Source organism: Esox lucius, chromosome 1 (assembly GCF_011004845.1).
Source record: "Esox lucius isolate fEsoLuc1 chromosome 1, fEsoLuc1.pri, whole genome shotgun sequence".
In the NCBI taxonomy this organism is placed as follows: Eukaryota; Metazoa; Chordata; class Actinopteri; order Esociformes; family Esocidae; genus Esox; species Esox lucius.
The window spans coordinates 7,223,478-7,239,976 of NC_047569.1; the positions used below are offsets into that span (position 1 = coordinate 7,223,478).

General features: G+C 40.6%; 1 protein-coding gene across 1 annotated transcript; it reads left to right on the forward strand.

The window, feature by feature from the left end:
- Positions 1-3,686: 3,686 nt before the first annotated feature.
- On the forward strand, positions 3,687-16,193 carry LOC105028727 (vomeronasal type-2 receptor 1). Its single transcript, XM_020045973.2, has 12 exons — positions 3,687-3,948; positions 4,566-4,857; positions 5,244-5,486; positions 7,022-7,213; positions 7,336-7,655; positions 7,745-7,865; positions 8,511-8,738; positions 9,172-9,295; positions 13,911-14,071; positions 14,207-14,402; positions 14,545-14,968; positions 15,629-16,193. The coding sequence occupies exons 1-12, from the start codon at positions 3,707-3,709 to the stop codon at positions 15,924-15,926; spliced, it is 2,841 nt and encodes a 946-aa protein (XP_019901532.2). The 5' UTR covers positions 3,687-3,706; the 3' UTR covers positions 15,927-16,193.
- Positions 16,194-16,499: the final 306 nt, after the last annotated feature.

Below are 16,499 nucleotides of genomic sequence, written 5' to 3' on the forward strand. Positions count from 1 at the left end.
TTATGTATGTGGGGCAGTGTATTCTAAAACAGTTTGTCCAACTATATACCTATGGAGTCTCTTGGAGTAGCCAGTCTTTAATGAGTTTGATAACTATTGTTTTTCCAACAATGGTTTGAGATGAGAGGATAAATAGCCTTATATCCAAAATCAACCAATGTCAATGTCAAAACTAACTACTGTATTAACCAATGACCAATTATCTCCCATTGAGGTAATTCCGGGATAGGGCAATGGTCTCTAGAATCCCCACCCCAAAGTGGAGGCACAAGTTACTGTGAAGTTAAAAATGTCTAGTAAAACTTCAGAGTGGTTCAGCACTAACTAACAACATGGATCAAGTTTATCAGCCCAGGTAGTTTTTTTCATGTCTATAGCTGGTAAGGAATCAAGGACATCTTTTTCTTTGAACAGACCATGACTCAAGAGTATTCCTACTTTTTTTCTCAAAAAGATCGCCTGCAGCAATTAAGTGTCTGTTATAGACATCTTCCATTATCCTTTGTGTCAGTAAAAAAACAGAATCCCATATCTGCTTTGGCAGAGAGGTTAATGCACTATTCTATACTGTCTTCACTGTGGTCATTATCAAAGTGGCAGATTAGGGGCTCACGGCCATGGAACCTAAAATAATGTAAAACTGAATGCAGAACCAGTCAAACGTTTGGACATGATTCCATAGACATGATTCCATATGTGTTATTTTGTGGTTTGGATGATGTCTTCACTGTTATTCCACGATTTAGAAAATTGTAGAAATAAAAAAAATAGCCTTAAATGTGTGGATGTGTCCAAACCTTTGACTGGTACTGTATATTTTCAGAGCAGCCTGATCTAGACAGATTTACAGTTGTCACATTATCTCCATTCTTTAATCATGGACTTGCTCCGGGGGGTATTCAAATCCTTATGTTCTTAAAACATACCCCTAAGGATTGTCCGAAATATTCTTATATTATTCCCCTAATTATTGCTTCTGAAAAAACTTTTTCAGGATTTTATTTGAATGTTATTTTGTGTTCATGATTAAGTGGTAGAAATTGTGGGAACTCCCAAAGACAACTGTATATGAAATCATGTGAAAACAAAGGTTCACCCCTGTCAACTAAATTTGTGATTCCTAAAGACAACTGGTTGCACCACAACTCAAGTGTGTCATAGCAAGGGGGTGAATACTTATGCAGTAAAAAAAATATTTAGTATTATATTAGTATTTACAAAACATTTTTGAAAAATTATTATTAGTATTTTTTACTTTGAGATTATGGACATTTTTGTGTTGAAGGGTGTCAAAACTGGTAAAATACATTTGGATTTCATGTTCAAATGTAGAAAATCCAAGGGTGGTGAATACATTTGAGAGCCCCTGTACCAAAGTACAAATGCAGAATTTCTATTGAACAGTGACAAACAATGATGAAGCAAAGTCCTTCTGCCATTTCCTTGTTCCGATAATTCAATACATTTCACTCAATTTCTGTTCAAAAGGCAAAGCATACGGAGTGAAGAGAATGATTGTGCCATCTAAATCATGTGTTTAAATCATTGTGCCATCTAAATCAAGGAATATAGATTTTACTGTTTATTTTTCATTATTAATTTTAAATATTAGGATCTTGCTAAAAATATATGATACTAATTGAGCAATCACATTTACAAAAACAGAAACTGACTAAAATCGTTTATATAAATGTTGTGCAACATTTCATGAAGTTGTTGTAATGAAAAAGGAGAGGATATTTGTTACTAGCAGTGAGGTTTGTTGTATGACCTGATTTGTAACTATGAAAATAGTTTGTGTTTATTTTTACATGGATAGACAACAATGATTTATGTTGTCCACCCATGAAACCTAACGAAAAAACTTGAAAAGCATCGCTTTGCGTTCTGCCACCATTGAGTTCTTCCATAGAGTTTTTAGATTCACTTCAAATAAGGTGTTTTGTGTTGGTTTACACCACCTTTTGCTAACTGTGTAAATATCTATACGGCAAGATGACTTTTATTAAGATATTATTTCTAAAGTTAATTGAAGCAAAAATGTTGACCAATATCACTTTGGCCAGATATTACAGTTCTGAAAAGAGCTGGGTACCTGAAATGTAACACAGACCTTATTTGAAGCAATTAATGGACGAAATGCAAAAATAACCAATATCACAATTTCTCACTAAGTCTAATGGATATCATGTCTATTTCTCTGTACCTGATGGTAAGATGGGTATAGATTGGAAAATTTAGATATTTGCTCTCCGTGGCAAAAAGGGGTATGATGGCAGGCTATTTATTTAGAACTTAACAATTTCTTGTTTCTGTCTGGAGTTGGTCGTTAAATTGTTTTGCTGCTTTATGAGCAATTCAATCTTTCCTAGGGCCCCCAAAAAGCTAGGAGCTATAAGTCTGGGTCAGCATCTTCATAAAATAAGTATTGGTGTGCTTTTAATTTGTAGTGCAGTGTATATTTGTGTTAAATAACCTTTAGTACAGTTTGTGCAAACATCAACGCCAGCAAGACTATCATCACGGACGACTCTACTATATGGGTTCAGGTGTTTCTCTCCCAGATGATTGAAGGACAAGTGTCGACAAGCTCTGACTCACAACAACAGAAAGAAGCCCAGGGGACGCTCCTGAGTAAACGATACAGTGTCTAGGTTATTAATTGACAAGGCCAATGTCCTGTGAGACCTCTTCCACATTGCCAGTGCAAGTCTTAACACGCTACTGCCAATTAAATCAGAGCCAGTGGCAATTAGTGTTATTTTGTTATGGTGAATAGACACTCACATGTCATTTCAGATGAGCACTGATCCATTTGCTATGATATGTGCTAATTCGTCCTTTTGGCCATGAGATCTCTGATGTGTGTTTTGGAAGATTACTGATTTAATGGGTGCGACAGGGTAGCCTGTAGCGTTTAGAACATCTGACCTTTAACTGAAAGATTCCTTGATCGGCAAGGGAAAACATCTGCCGTTATGTTCTTGGGCAATACCCTTTTAACCTTTAATAGTTCCTAGTTAGTTACTTACAATCACAATAGGTTTTTAATCATACCTGGTAAAATGAGGGCTAAGGCTCTACCACAGAAATCTACTATTTTGTTACTGCACATCACCTATTAAACAATTATATGTGGTTAATTTGGGTGTAGCTTACCTCCGAATCAGTAAAAGTAGAGCACATATTTTACATTGGATACACTCCCTCCCTGAGAAACACAAAACATCTCCCTAAACAAATACAACAACCATATTTATTCTATGTGTTACAGTTTAAGAGTTATTGGGTTTTTTTTAGGAGAAAGTGGGAGCTGGCAGCAATGGTAATCAGTCAATGATGATATTGTGTTGGTAGGACAGGTATGGCGTAGAGTGAGATGGTTTTTAATGGATTTACATTTAAGGGTTAAGCTATTTTAAAGTAATGCTGGTAACACATTAAAACAACATAGTGCACATAACCTACTCCACCAAATAATTTTCTTATTTTCTCTCCAATAAAATGAAATTCATGTATTTAATTTCCATCATAGCCTATACATTTTAACAGCTATGTATCTGTGTGGAGGCTGTTTTGTGTGGGTGCCTTATGCAACATGGCCAATTCATCCCCTGAGGGTTGGTGAAGGCACCTGTTACGGATGGAGTTTTTTCAGTCTGTCACTGTGAACACGGTCAGCTTCTTTACACAAGACATTCACATCATGGATTTTACTGGATTCAATTTGAAATACCGTTTACTGTACGGATTATGTGGGTTACTCCACTTTTACGCATCATCCTCGGCCGAGTCCAGTTGTAAACTAAAGGCTAAATTTAACCTGAGCGGGTACAAGAACGTAGAGAAGAAAAAGGTTGTTGTGGGAGGGATGTTTCCCGTTCACCAACGCATCGTTTCCGTGGATGACAACACATCCTCGGTTCCCGTGTCCTTGGGATGTGAGGGGTGAGTACAGGTGTTGGAATAAGACCATGAGATACAATCACGTTTATAGCAGTCATGTAGATTGAGAGATGTAGAGATTGTAGGCTAATAGTAGGAAAGTGTACGAAATCATAATAACAACATAGTCCTGTTTTTGGTTTATTTGGTGAATACAATTTAGAACCAGAAAAAATATGCAAGCTTGCGATTCCACTGAGTAGCTTCCTCTTTCATCCTGCCTCCCTCGCACCCAAGTCTGTCCCTCAACATCGCTCCCTTGAGTCCTCTAAACCACTTCTGCCCCTATATTAACTAATTAACTAAATGAAAATGATTTGTAATTGTTGTCATTCTAGCAATTGAAGAATGTCATTATGGAGCCCCAAAGGGAAACCATTGTGAATATATTGTGGTCTTTGTCGCCCTCACATGGCTGAGTCATGCAAAATTGCTATGTGTATGTGATACTATTGAAAACAGCTTAGAAGTGAGGATTCAACTACTATTATTACTACTACTACTAAGCTGCTATGCTACTATTGCTACAGGATCCACTCTTCACCCTTATCATAATTATTAACTCCATAAACATTAGCAGCATGACCCTCTTGTTATGATCAACATCACCTCTCCTCCAGATTTAACTTCCGGGCGTTCCGCTGGACTCAGACGATGCTCTTCACCATCAATGAGATCAACAGCCGTAGCGACCTGCTCCCTGACACAGACCTGGGCTATGTGATATACGACTCTTGCTTCACAATTTCTAAGGCTGTAGAGGGCACACTCACCTTCCTGACGGGCCAGGACGAGGCCGTGCCCAACTATCGCTGTGGTACGGGGGCGCCCCTGGCCGCTTTGGTGGGGGCTGGGGGTTCAGATCTGTCTATTGCCACTGCTCGCATACTAGGACTCTACTATTTCCCTCAGGTATATTGACGATTTGGTAATTTAGCAGATGCTTATCCAGAGCGTCTGACGGGAGCAACTGAAGGGTTAAAGATGCATTCCACGACCTAAAGCACACTGAATTCAGGTTTTCATGCAAGTCTTAACAAATCCCAAGAAATATGTGATGTATTAGCAATTGGGTGACAAAAAGTGGGGAACCAAAAACTTTATAACTGCATTGCTCAGGAGCACATTTACAAATTTTTCACCTTGGTTAGGGGATTCAAACCAGCAAACTTTTAGTTACTAGCTACATGTTCTATCCGCTAGGCTGCCTGTTGCACCAGGCGGCACTGTCTAACAACATACATTTCTTCTCTTCACCACAGCTAGCTAAGTGAGCTTACCCTTCACCTTTTCCCCAGGTGAGTTACTCGTCATCCTGCTCCGTGTTGGAAAGTAAGTTCCAGTTCCCCACCTTTCTGAGGACCATTCCTAATGACGTCTACCAGTCTGATGCCATGGCTCGTCTAGTACTTCACTTCGGCTGGACCTGGGTCGGGACCATTGCCGCGGATGATGACTATGGGAAGTACGGCATCAAGGCCTTCAAGGAGCATGTGGAGGAGGCTGGGGTCTGCATCTCCTTTTCCGAGACCCTGCCCAAGGTGACATATCACTGTCTTTACGTTAACTGTTATCATCTCCATTTTTGCCACTTAGTCTTTCTCTATCTGTGGCTGCTTCGCTTCTCTTTCTCTCCTCTCTCGATTTTTCGGATTATTTGGGATTCTTGTTTGTATGATCTGAAATTGATTCTTAAAATCTAGACATTTATTTTATAAATCTATGCGTGCATGGAGGTGTAAAACTAGTGGGAGGTTATAGAGAAATAATCATCCATTGTGACGGAAAATACTGCTAATATAATGTGTTGTGGCATGGAAGGGGCGGCTTTACGTTGGCTGTTTTGCACACGTTAAACTTAGCACCGCAGGCTGCTCTCAAACGTCCTGCAATCTAACGGTTGTTTAGTCAGGTGAGGCGCATTGCAAACTTTTTTCCACAGTACTACTACAGCCAGACATGTGCCCAAAGAGAAGCTGAAGTTGCTGGACCTGCCTTTACACAAGCTGCTGATTGACGTGGTGACCCAGTGTAACAGTGTCCTAGAGATCCTAGAAAGGTTCATGGGGCAGCAGCCAGCAAACTCAGCAGCTTTTCTGTCACCAGTGATGTGCAGTTTGTGAATGTTTTGGAACAACGTTTTACTGACACAAGAGCAACAAATTATTTTTTGTGACTGTATCGTATCCTTCAGCCCTTGGTCCTCCAACCAACGGCTGTTTACGTTCAAGGTCCTCCAACCAACGGCTGTTTACGTTCAAGCCTGCAGCATTATAAAGACTGGTTTATAACTGATTAATTGGATGCAGGGCACAATAATGAATGAAGTTAATAGATTTTTGTTTTGATGATAGACGTTTTATCAAAAAGATTTGTGAATATCTGACTTAAACCGTGCTTTTCTGGAACGAATTGTACAAATTTGCTAAGTCAGAGACTTAGCAAATTTGCTATTATTTCTTGGTCATTTATAAATTATTTACTTTTTATTTTTAAATATAGAAATTCTGTACAGAAATATAAAATTTAGTGATTTATTTTGGTTATTTATATTTTTTTCAACAAATAGCAATTCAATGTAATGTTTGGGCCTGGTTGTCAGTTTAACATTAATCTTTAGTAATCTACCATGTTATATAAGCTAGGGGGTTCCCTGAACAGTTCATGGACTTCATTCTCAGAGAAACTGTCTTATAAGCAGTGTTGTTATTGTAATTATCACAATATCCAAATTAAATCAGAAAGATTCAGAAATTGAATCGAGACCCTGTGAACAACAAATCGAATCAGGAGATCAGTGCCGCTACCCGGCCCTACTCTCTTTTTCACCTAATCTTTAATATTTTACTCTAAACAAGTGCATAAAGGACTTGTCAGCCCAAGCTGACAATGCTCTAATGTAGTCTGTGTCTTTGTGTGTCTGAATATATGTTTTGAGAGAATAGTTGGAGCGAGGGGCATATTTTGTTGCACAGTGAGAAATACAGACAAACAAAATATACTTGTCCTATTTACCTGTGTATAATATAAACCTAAAAACAACCTTTCAGAGTGTCTTACCTCTCTCTTCCTTCAGGTAAGCTCTCCAGGGGACATCACGCGTATTGTGGAGACAGTGGTGAAGTCGACCGCGAAGATCATCGTGGTGTTCTCCTCTGACGTGGACCTGAGCCCCTTGATCCAAGAGCTGCTCAGACTCAACGTCACCAACCGCACCTGGATCGCCAGCGAGGCCTGGGTCACCTCCGCTCTCATCAATCAGCCCAAGGTGAGGGTCCACCCAGGGGTCATGTGCACCACAGAATTGGAGAAAGCATAGGTGCCCATTCAAAGCAGTCTCCTCTGACAGGTCGAAAGCGGTTTGCTTGATCCGGTGTTTTCGGTGTCCAGGTGAGTTCAGTGCTTGGCGGTACCCTGGGGTTTGGCCTGAAGCGCGCCGACATCCCCGGACTTCAGCAGCACCTGATGAGTATCGACCCCTACTCCAACCCGCTCACAGAGGAATTCTGGGAAACAGCGTTCAGCTGCACTCTGGACTACGGCCGGGCCCTACGGCTGGCGAAGGAGAGTGCGGCTGGGTTGCAGGGGAAAAACACGATGCGGGCCAGGGCGGCAAGAGGGGCGCCAGCCGGGTTGTGTTCGGGAGAGGAGTCCCTGGAGAAACTCAATAACACCTACTCTGACGTGTCCCAGCTGCGCCTCACATACAGGTAGATATGATGATGAGGAAGATGACGGTGGTGACGGTGGCCATGATGATGATGATGGTGATGATGATGGATAATGTAATGTGTCGCAGTGTGTACAAGGCGGTGTACACGGTGGCTCACGCCCTCCATAACATGGAGGTGTGCCTGCCAGGTCAGGGGCCGTTCAGCAACAACACCTGTGCTGATATCACCAAATTTGAACCCTGGCAGGTCAGTGTGTGTGTGTAGGTGTATTATTAATTTGTTTGCATTTTTATGTGGATACTCTGTGTGCATATGTGCGTGTGTGTGTGTGATATGTTCATGTGTGTATATACTCTTACATGTTTGTGTTTGTGCAGTTACACCCTGGTTGTAACTGCTATACTGTGCTACTATAAATTGGACGGTTCGAATCCTGAATGCTGATTGGCTGAAGTCTGTGGTATATGTAAGCAATAAGGCGCAAGGGGGTTTGGTATATGGCCAATATACAATGGTTAACAGCTGGACTCAGCAATTAGCAATACGTTTATTGGCAATATGTCACAAAACCCTGAGATGCCTCATTGCTATTATATACCGGTTACTGTAAAAATGTGATGCCATACCCTTGGTGTACAATGTCATATACCACTGATATCAGGATTCAAACCACCTGGGTTGATAACAGGCTGTAAACCACGGCTATCACACACCTGTTCTAATTGCATTGGTAAACAGTTTATATTAGCCCTAAGATATTTCTGGGGTTAGGGTTATATTGCCTGTATACCATGGCTAAGTTCTGTGTCCATGCACTCTGTGTTGCATCATGCTTAAGAACAACCCATAATGGCCATTTACCACACCCCCTTCTACTTCTTTTATCTGTAGTTGATGTATTACCTGAAGAATGTGCGGTTCAACGTCCCTCACACCAACGAGCCTTTATTTTTCCTGGACGGCGATGTGGACGGCTACTATGACATTATTAACTGGCAGGTCAGAAGTGATGGGGAGATTGCCTACGTGACTGTCGGCCGCTTCAACAGCACAGCACCACCTGAGGCCAGGATGACCATCGACAACGACTCCATAGCATGGAACAATGATGACCTGCAGGTCTGTAAGAGCATATGGACTGAGTGTGTGTGTTTTTGTGTGTTTGTGTGTATGTGTATATATTGGGACCAGATGTTACGACAAAGTTAGTAAAACCTGACAAATCAGTTCCCACAAAGGGTTTTTTCAGGTCCAAAAAAATGGGATTCAGGTTTTGAGATTAGCTTTCTGGTGAAACATAATTGGGCATAGTGCTGGAATTGGGGTTGCTTTTAAATGTAACTAATACATTTTAGTTGTAAGAGCTAAATTAAGTTTAGGGATATAGGTTAGGTAATTGGGGTTAAAATTTGGTTAAGATTAGGGAAAGAGTAAAGGTTACGTTTGGAGCTAGAGGATGGGGAACATGGGTTTCTGGTTTTCCTTTCTCCACAAAGATAGAAAAGCAATGTGTGTGTTTCTGATTTGTGTCCATCCCTGGTTCTTGTTCCAGACTCCGCGCTCTGTTTGTAGTGAGAGCTGTGAGCCTGGCACCAGGAAGGGGATTAGACAAGGGGAGCCTGTCTGTTGCTTTGACTGCATCCCCTGTGCTGACGGCGAGATCAGCAACACCACAGGTCAGTTGTAATTACATACGCTTTCTCTACAATGCTTGAATGGATAGTGTAGAGAAAATATGTTCTCTACACTAATGTGCTCTGCCCTCTACATTGAGTGGTGTCTGAAAGCCTGTAGCAGCCAATAATGTAATAACTACCGTGAATGTAATAATTGGCAATAACGTAATACATTTTCCATTCTTAATGTAATAAAAGTCAATCATGTAATAACTTACCAATAATGTAATAACATTTCTGAACAAATAATGTAAATAAGTTATTACATTATTGGCTGGCTATTACATTATTGGCTGGGTAAATAAATTTTTGTAAAAATTGTCATAATTGGAGCCAATAATGTAATATGCTGTATACTAATATCACTGTGTGTTTAAGTTTTGTTAAGTATCAGACTTCCATTCCATAACACTTACCCTTACTGTTGCTTCTTTCAAATAGCTGCTCAAAAGCCTGACCCCTGAAACTTAGTCCTAACTCTGAGAAAACACAGAAAACACACCTTTCTGTTAGTTGCATGCAGTTTTACAAAATGTTGTCATTTATTTTGGGATTAATGACCATTTCAATCTATAATCGCTTTAGGTAGCAGAAAGGCCATATCAGATGGATACAAAATTGAGGAAATGAATAGACACAATCCATTTTCAATCTTCCAATTACATCCCAATAGGGCCTCTTTGAGAGTTTTATGAAACTCTGTTTCATAAAATGAACAAAAACAATATCTTGTATTATTCCAGCTAAATATTGTTATATGATTTAGGACATGCGGTGACACCTCCCGTGTAGTGTAAATGTCAACTACATCATTTTCATTTTTTATTCAGATAATCAATAGGGCCTCTAAGAGACCTCTCTTAACCCTAAGTTGATACTTGTGCTTTGTATATGTCAACTGGAGGCTACACCTGAAGTAAGCTTACCTGTATCTTTTTCCAAACCCAAGATCTATGAAATTATAATGAAAATCACCATACAATGTTGACTTTTCATGACTGCACTAAACATATTACCATTCAAAAATAACAATAGGTAACATTATGGGAGCTTTAAAGTTAGCAACTTCACACAAGTATCTATAGGTTGTAACAAGATCAGACAATTCTACTGTGGAATTCATTAATTATTGATCCTGCAAATTAAACCTTAAATCGTTCAGTTCATCCTTATTATTATTTTGGCATAGTTGCGTGCTTAGTGTGGTCACAAGTCATTAGCATTGTATGGCGATTTTGATAAGAATTTCATAGATTTCTAGCCATATCATGGGTTTGGAACAAGATGCAGGTAAGCCCCTGAACCCATTACTTCAGGCTTAGCCTCCAGTTGCCATATCCAAAACACAAGTCTCAACTTTCAAGGTTAATTTACAGGATCAATAACATAAGAATTCCACAGTCAAAGTGTCTGATCTGGTTACTACAGTAAAATTATGGAAAAGATTGTAAAGGATACAAGCAAGCTACTTTAGCTACTCCTTTAAGACTAGGCATTAGTTGACATATGTAAAGCACAAGTCTCAACTCCCAAGCTTTCATATTTTACACAGAGGTCAAGAGTCGTTTCATGAGGATGAATTGAACACTTTGAAAGGTAATTTATAGGATCAATAATGTTAAAATTCCACAGTAAAACTGTCTGATCTGGTTACAACCTATAGATACAAGTGTGTATTTGCTCATTTAAAAGTCACAAAATGTAACGTATTTGTATTTTTGCATGGTTGTATGTTGAGTGCAGTCATTAATAGTCAACATTATATGATGATTTATCAGAATTGTATAGATATTTGGCCATATCTTGAGTTCGGGAAAAGATACAGGTAAGCCGCTTCACCCATTACTTCAATTGAAAATTTTGAAAGGGAATTTGTAATATCTTATAGATCAAAGTGTCTAGTAGCTAAGTTACCAGGTTTGAAATGTTACCTATTGTTGTTTTGCAGCGTTGTCTGCATTGTGCATTTAGGGTTATTTATGGTTAAGAGAGGTCTCTTAGATGCCCTATTGGGATGTAAAGGCATGATTATCTGAAAACATAAGAATTATGTAGTTGACATTTAAACTTCACATGATGTGTCATAGCATGTTCTAAATCATATATCACTATCCAGCTGGAAAAATACAGTTAAGAAATTGTTTTAGTTCATTTTGTGAAATAGGGTTAGAATTTAGATAGGTCTCAAAGAGGCCCTACTGGGATATAAATGGAAGATTATCGGACAACAAAACAAGAAATGTACACTCACCTAAAGGATTATTAGGAACACCTGTTCAATTTCTCATTAATGCAATTATCTTATCAACCAATCACATGGCAGTTGCTTCAATGTATTTAGGGGTGTGGTCCTGGTCAAGACAATCTCCAAACTCCAAACTGAATGTCAGAATGGGAAAGAAATGTGATTTAAGCAATTTTGAGCATGGCATGGTTGTTGGTGCCAGACGGGCCGGTCTGAGTATTTCACAATCTGCTCAGTTACTGGGATTTTCAGGCACAACCATTTCTAGGGTTTACAAAGAATGGTGTAAAAAGGGAAAAACATCCAGTATGCGGCAGTCCTGTGGGCGAAAATGCCTTGTTGATGCTAGAGGTCAGAGGAGAATGGGCCGACTGATTCAAGCTGATAGAAGAGCAACTTTGACTGAAATAACCACTTGTTACAACCGAGGTATGCAGCAAAGCATTTGTGAAGCCACAACACGCACAACCTTGAGGCGGATGGGCTACAACAGCAGAAGACCCCACCGGGTACCACTCCACTACAAATAGGAAAAAGTGGCTACAATTTGCACGAGCTCACCAAAATTGGACAGTTGAAGACTGGAAAAATTTTGCCTGGTCTGATGAGTCTCGATTTCTGTTGAGACATTCAGATGGTAGAGTCAGAATTTGGCGTAAACAGAATGAGAACATGGATCCATCATGCCTTGTTACCACTGTGCAGGCTGGTGGTGGTGGTGTAATGGTATGGGGGATGTTTTCTTGGCACACTTTAGGCCCCTTAGTGCCAATTGGGCATCGTTTAAATGCCACGGCCTACCTGAGCATTGTTTCTGATCGTGTCCATCCCTTTATGACCACCATGTACCCATCCTCTGATGGCTACTTCCAGCAGGATAATGCACCATGTCACAAAGCTTGAATCATTTCAAATGGGTTTCCTGAACATGACAATGAGTTCACTGTACTGAAATGGCCCCCACAGTCACCAGATCTCAACCCAATAGAGCATCTTTGGGATGTGGTGGAATGGGAGCTTCGTGCCCTGGATATGCATCCCACAAATCTCCATCAACTGCAAGATGCTATCCTATCAATATGGGCCAACATTTCTTAAGAATGCTTTCAGCACCTTGTTGAATCAATGCCACGTAGAATTAAGGCAGTTCTGAAGGCGAAAGGGGGTCAAACAAGTATGGTGTTCCTAATAATCCTTTAGGTGAGTGTATCTGTCATTCACACTTACTACATAGTATATAATATCAAGTTCTAAAATACGTTACTTCAAACCTATTTCAGAGAAAACACAGTATAGACAGTTTTAGTTCATTTTCTATAATTGCATTAGGGTTATAGTCTCCAAGATGCCTTATTTTCTTAAATGTAATATTTTAACAAATAGCAAATGTCTACAGGTGTTTGTAATGAACATGGATTGTGTCCATTTGATAGGACCTCTCTGCTACCTACAATGTATAGTTTTAAATGGTCATAAATCCCCAAATAAATGACAAAACTTTGTTAAACTGCATGCATCTAACAGAACCGTTCTAAGGAACATGCTGACAAAGTTAGAAATGTTTGACTGCATCAGGTCATGTCAAAACATTATCCACCTTTGCATCAGATGGATGTACGATCATGCAATCTACCACAATGATTTCCCCGTTTATGACAAAGAAATTACCATGGAGAGAATGAGAGAAAGAAATCTAGACTGAACCCCCCTGATATTCTCTCTTTTTTATGCAGAGCTATTAGATAGGCCTCTAGGTTACCTGACTCCTTTCTGTAATTAAATGGGACATTTTACAGTAATAGCCATGTTTTTTTAAATTGAAATATCTATTCAAGAAGAGAGAAAGAGAAAGAAAGATGTGTGTTTTCTCAGAGTGAGGACTAAAATTCAAGGGTTCAGGATAGGTCAGGTTTTTGAGCAGCTACTGTATTTGAAAGAAGCAACAATAAGGGTAATTGCTATGGAAGTCTGACAATTAACATATACAACTTAAACAATTCTTATTGTGGATCACTGGAGTGGCTTTGTGCAACACAAGATAAGAATTCCGTGGGAACTATCGCTTTAACAGAAGTTTGTCCAATAATACACTGCAGTTGTTGGTGTTATGCAGCTGAGTGTCTTGTGTGTTTGTACTTCTGTGGATGTTTTCATGCTGGGTCCAGCTGCAGTCCTTATGTAACCCCAGCAGCACACTGTTGTTGTAGCCTGAGACAAACTCGACTGGATCAGTCATAAAGCCCCCATTGAGCTGAATAACTATGGATCTCCCCAAAAGAGTTTCGCTGCTAGTGCCAACTCAAGGACTACATGTGAAAAACATATAGCTAGACTGACCTGAAACTGTCCTCTCGAATTTAACCCTCTCAGATGCCAGGGAGTGTATCCAGTGCAGTGAAGACTACTGGTCTAACTCGGCCCGAGACGCCTGCGTCCACAAAATCATTGAGTTCCTGGACTTCGGCGAACCTCTGGGCATCACACTGATAGTCATATCAGCCTTTGGAGCCCTGACAACACTGGCCGTGGGGGTGCGTAGCCAAAAGCATCCCCCAGTGTCGGGGAGTACCTTGTTATTTGACCTCTGTCTGACAGACTTTGTGATGCAACTCCCAAATGTCTTTATTTACAACTGAGAACCGGGTGTTTGTGATTTTACCCTCCAGGTGGTGTTCCTGGTTCACCTGGGAACTCCTCTGGTGAAGGCCAACGATCCCCTGCTGAGTTTTTCGCTGCTCTTCTCTTTGGTAGTCACTTTCCTCAGTTCCATCGTGTTCCTGGGAGAGCCCCAGCCCTGGAGCTGCATGACCAGCCAGGTGGCTCTGGCCTTGGGGTTTGCCCTCTGCCTCTCCTCGATCATGGGTGGGAGTGCAAGTCTTTACATCGCTGGATTCCCTAAGGAATCATTGGCTTCTAGTGGTTTGGCTGCTACTCTGCCAACCTGCAGAGGGCGCTGTTAACACACCGGCTGCGCCAGCATAATCGTGATTACGTGTGTTTCTAGGTAAAGCAGCCATTCTGATGCTGAGGGCCAGGGCTTTGAAGGCCGCGAGGAGCAAGGCCAAAGCCGGCACCAAAGCCTCTGCTCAATGCGCCACCATCGACGCCAGCCCTGACGTTGTCGCCACCAACGTGAGCAACAACAACGTGGCTGTAACTAGTGCCGACGTGGATGTTCTTCGTCCCATCCACCAGAGGATCCTGGCCGTTGCGGCGACTCTGATCCAGACAGTGGCTTGCACATTGTGGCTTATAATCTTCCCACCTCACCCGGTGAAAAACATGGCGGCGCAGAATATCAACATTATCTTGGAGTGCGACCAGGGTTCTGTGGTGTTTATCTGCTGTGTCTTCGCCTACGACCTCCTGCTGGCCCTGCTCGCCTTTGTCTTTGCCTTTGTGGCACGCAAACTGGAGGACCACTTCAGGTAGCTCACCTGGAAGCCAAAGTTACTAGGAAGACGAAGGCTATGTGAACAGTGTATTAGCATCATAGCAGTAGGTCGTTGTTACTTTGCTTTTCAAAGCATATCATAGCAAATATTATAATAACGTAACTTATCATAGAATCTAAAATTAAATTGTTACGTTTAGAAGTATTGACTTGTCTTTCCCTGCTTTTGAACATTTACCCTTAAAATCTTTTGAATGAAACAGATTTTAACAATGATTAAAAAAAGAATTTGAACAACAATACAAATAATCTATTTACTTGCACGGGACAATGCTACATTGCAGATGTTAATCAGATAATCTGGCATATGTTAGCCCCTTGCAAACCTCCCCATCTGAGGATAGGAGGGGAAAAGCTATACTCCTGACCAAGGAAATAAGAACTGTTTGCAAAAAGAAAGAAATGGCATGGGTTAATGGATATATTGTGCAGTGTAAGATCTTTAATATTATAATCAAAAAAATAATAAACTGGTGAGATTAGCATGGGACTATAAAGTGCCACGTTATCTCGTTGGACCAGCTACAATGTAAAATTCTATTATTTGTAACTATAAACAGAAAATGCTAATGCGTATGTGTGTTTTTCGCAAATATGACCCAGTAGTGTTCAACGCTCTGTTTCTTGATTGCAGTGAGGCCAAGGGCATGACCTTCGGCATGCTGGTCTTCTTCATCGTGTGGATCTCCTTCGTCCCGGCCTATCTCAGTACACGTGGTAAGTTCATGGTAGCTGTGCAGATCTTTGCCATCCTGGCCTCCAGCTTCGGCCTGCTGGCCTGCATCTTCCTGCCCAAGTGTTACGTCCTGCTCATCAAGCCTGAGCACAACACTGAGGCTATGATGCGGCCGCATTCCAAACCCAGGGACGGGACCGGTACCTCGACCTCGCTTGCAACGGCGGCCACTGAAGTCCAAACCATTGATGATTAGAGAAGGACACGCACTCAAACTAAAGTGCCGTATACACACACATCGATCCGTCAGCAGTGCACCCAATGGGCTGGTAATGTGCATCACACATACACACTAACTAAGAACTTCTCAGCCTTTCACTCTGGCAGCTGTCTTTAGTTTCATCTGATGTTATAATTCAGCTGAATGTAGTTTTTGTCTAATGTAGATGAATGGAATTCTCAGGGGGTAGAAAATGAAGAGCCCTTTTTCTTTCCTTTCCAAAAAGGTTTTGTGTGAGGAACAGAAGCGTTCAATTTGCAGGGGTCTCTTAATATTAACCCTTCTGTTCCTCACACAAAACCTTCTTTTTGTGACTTTTTTGGAAAGGAAAGAAAAAGGTGCAGTGGTCTCTTAATTTTTTCCAGAGCTGTATATGTATTTTTACAGTAAAAGCAACAGTTTGCCTCTATAATCCAGCATTTTGATTTTAGCTCAAATACATCAATATCATATGAGGTGACAGCACAGAATGTCAACTATTAATTTAAGGTCAGTTTTACTTTTAACAAATTCTGTAAAGTACCCCATTTAATGTAGTTATACCTAGTA

Coding starts and splice junctions, on each gene's coding strand:
- LOC105028727 (XM_020045973.2), top strand. CDS start 3,707: ATGGATTTTACTGGATTCAATTTGAAATACCGTTTACTGTACGGATTA. Junction 3,949..4,565: donor GTGTCCTTGGGATGTGAGGG/GTGAGTACAGGT, acceptor CCTCTCCTCCAG/ATTTAACTTCCGGGCGTTCC. Junction 9,296..13,910: donor CGAGATCAGCAACACCACAG/GTCAGTTGTAAT, acceptor TAACCCTCTCAG/ATGCCAGGGAGTGTATCCAG.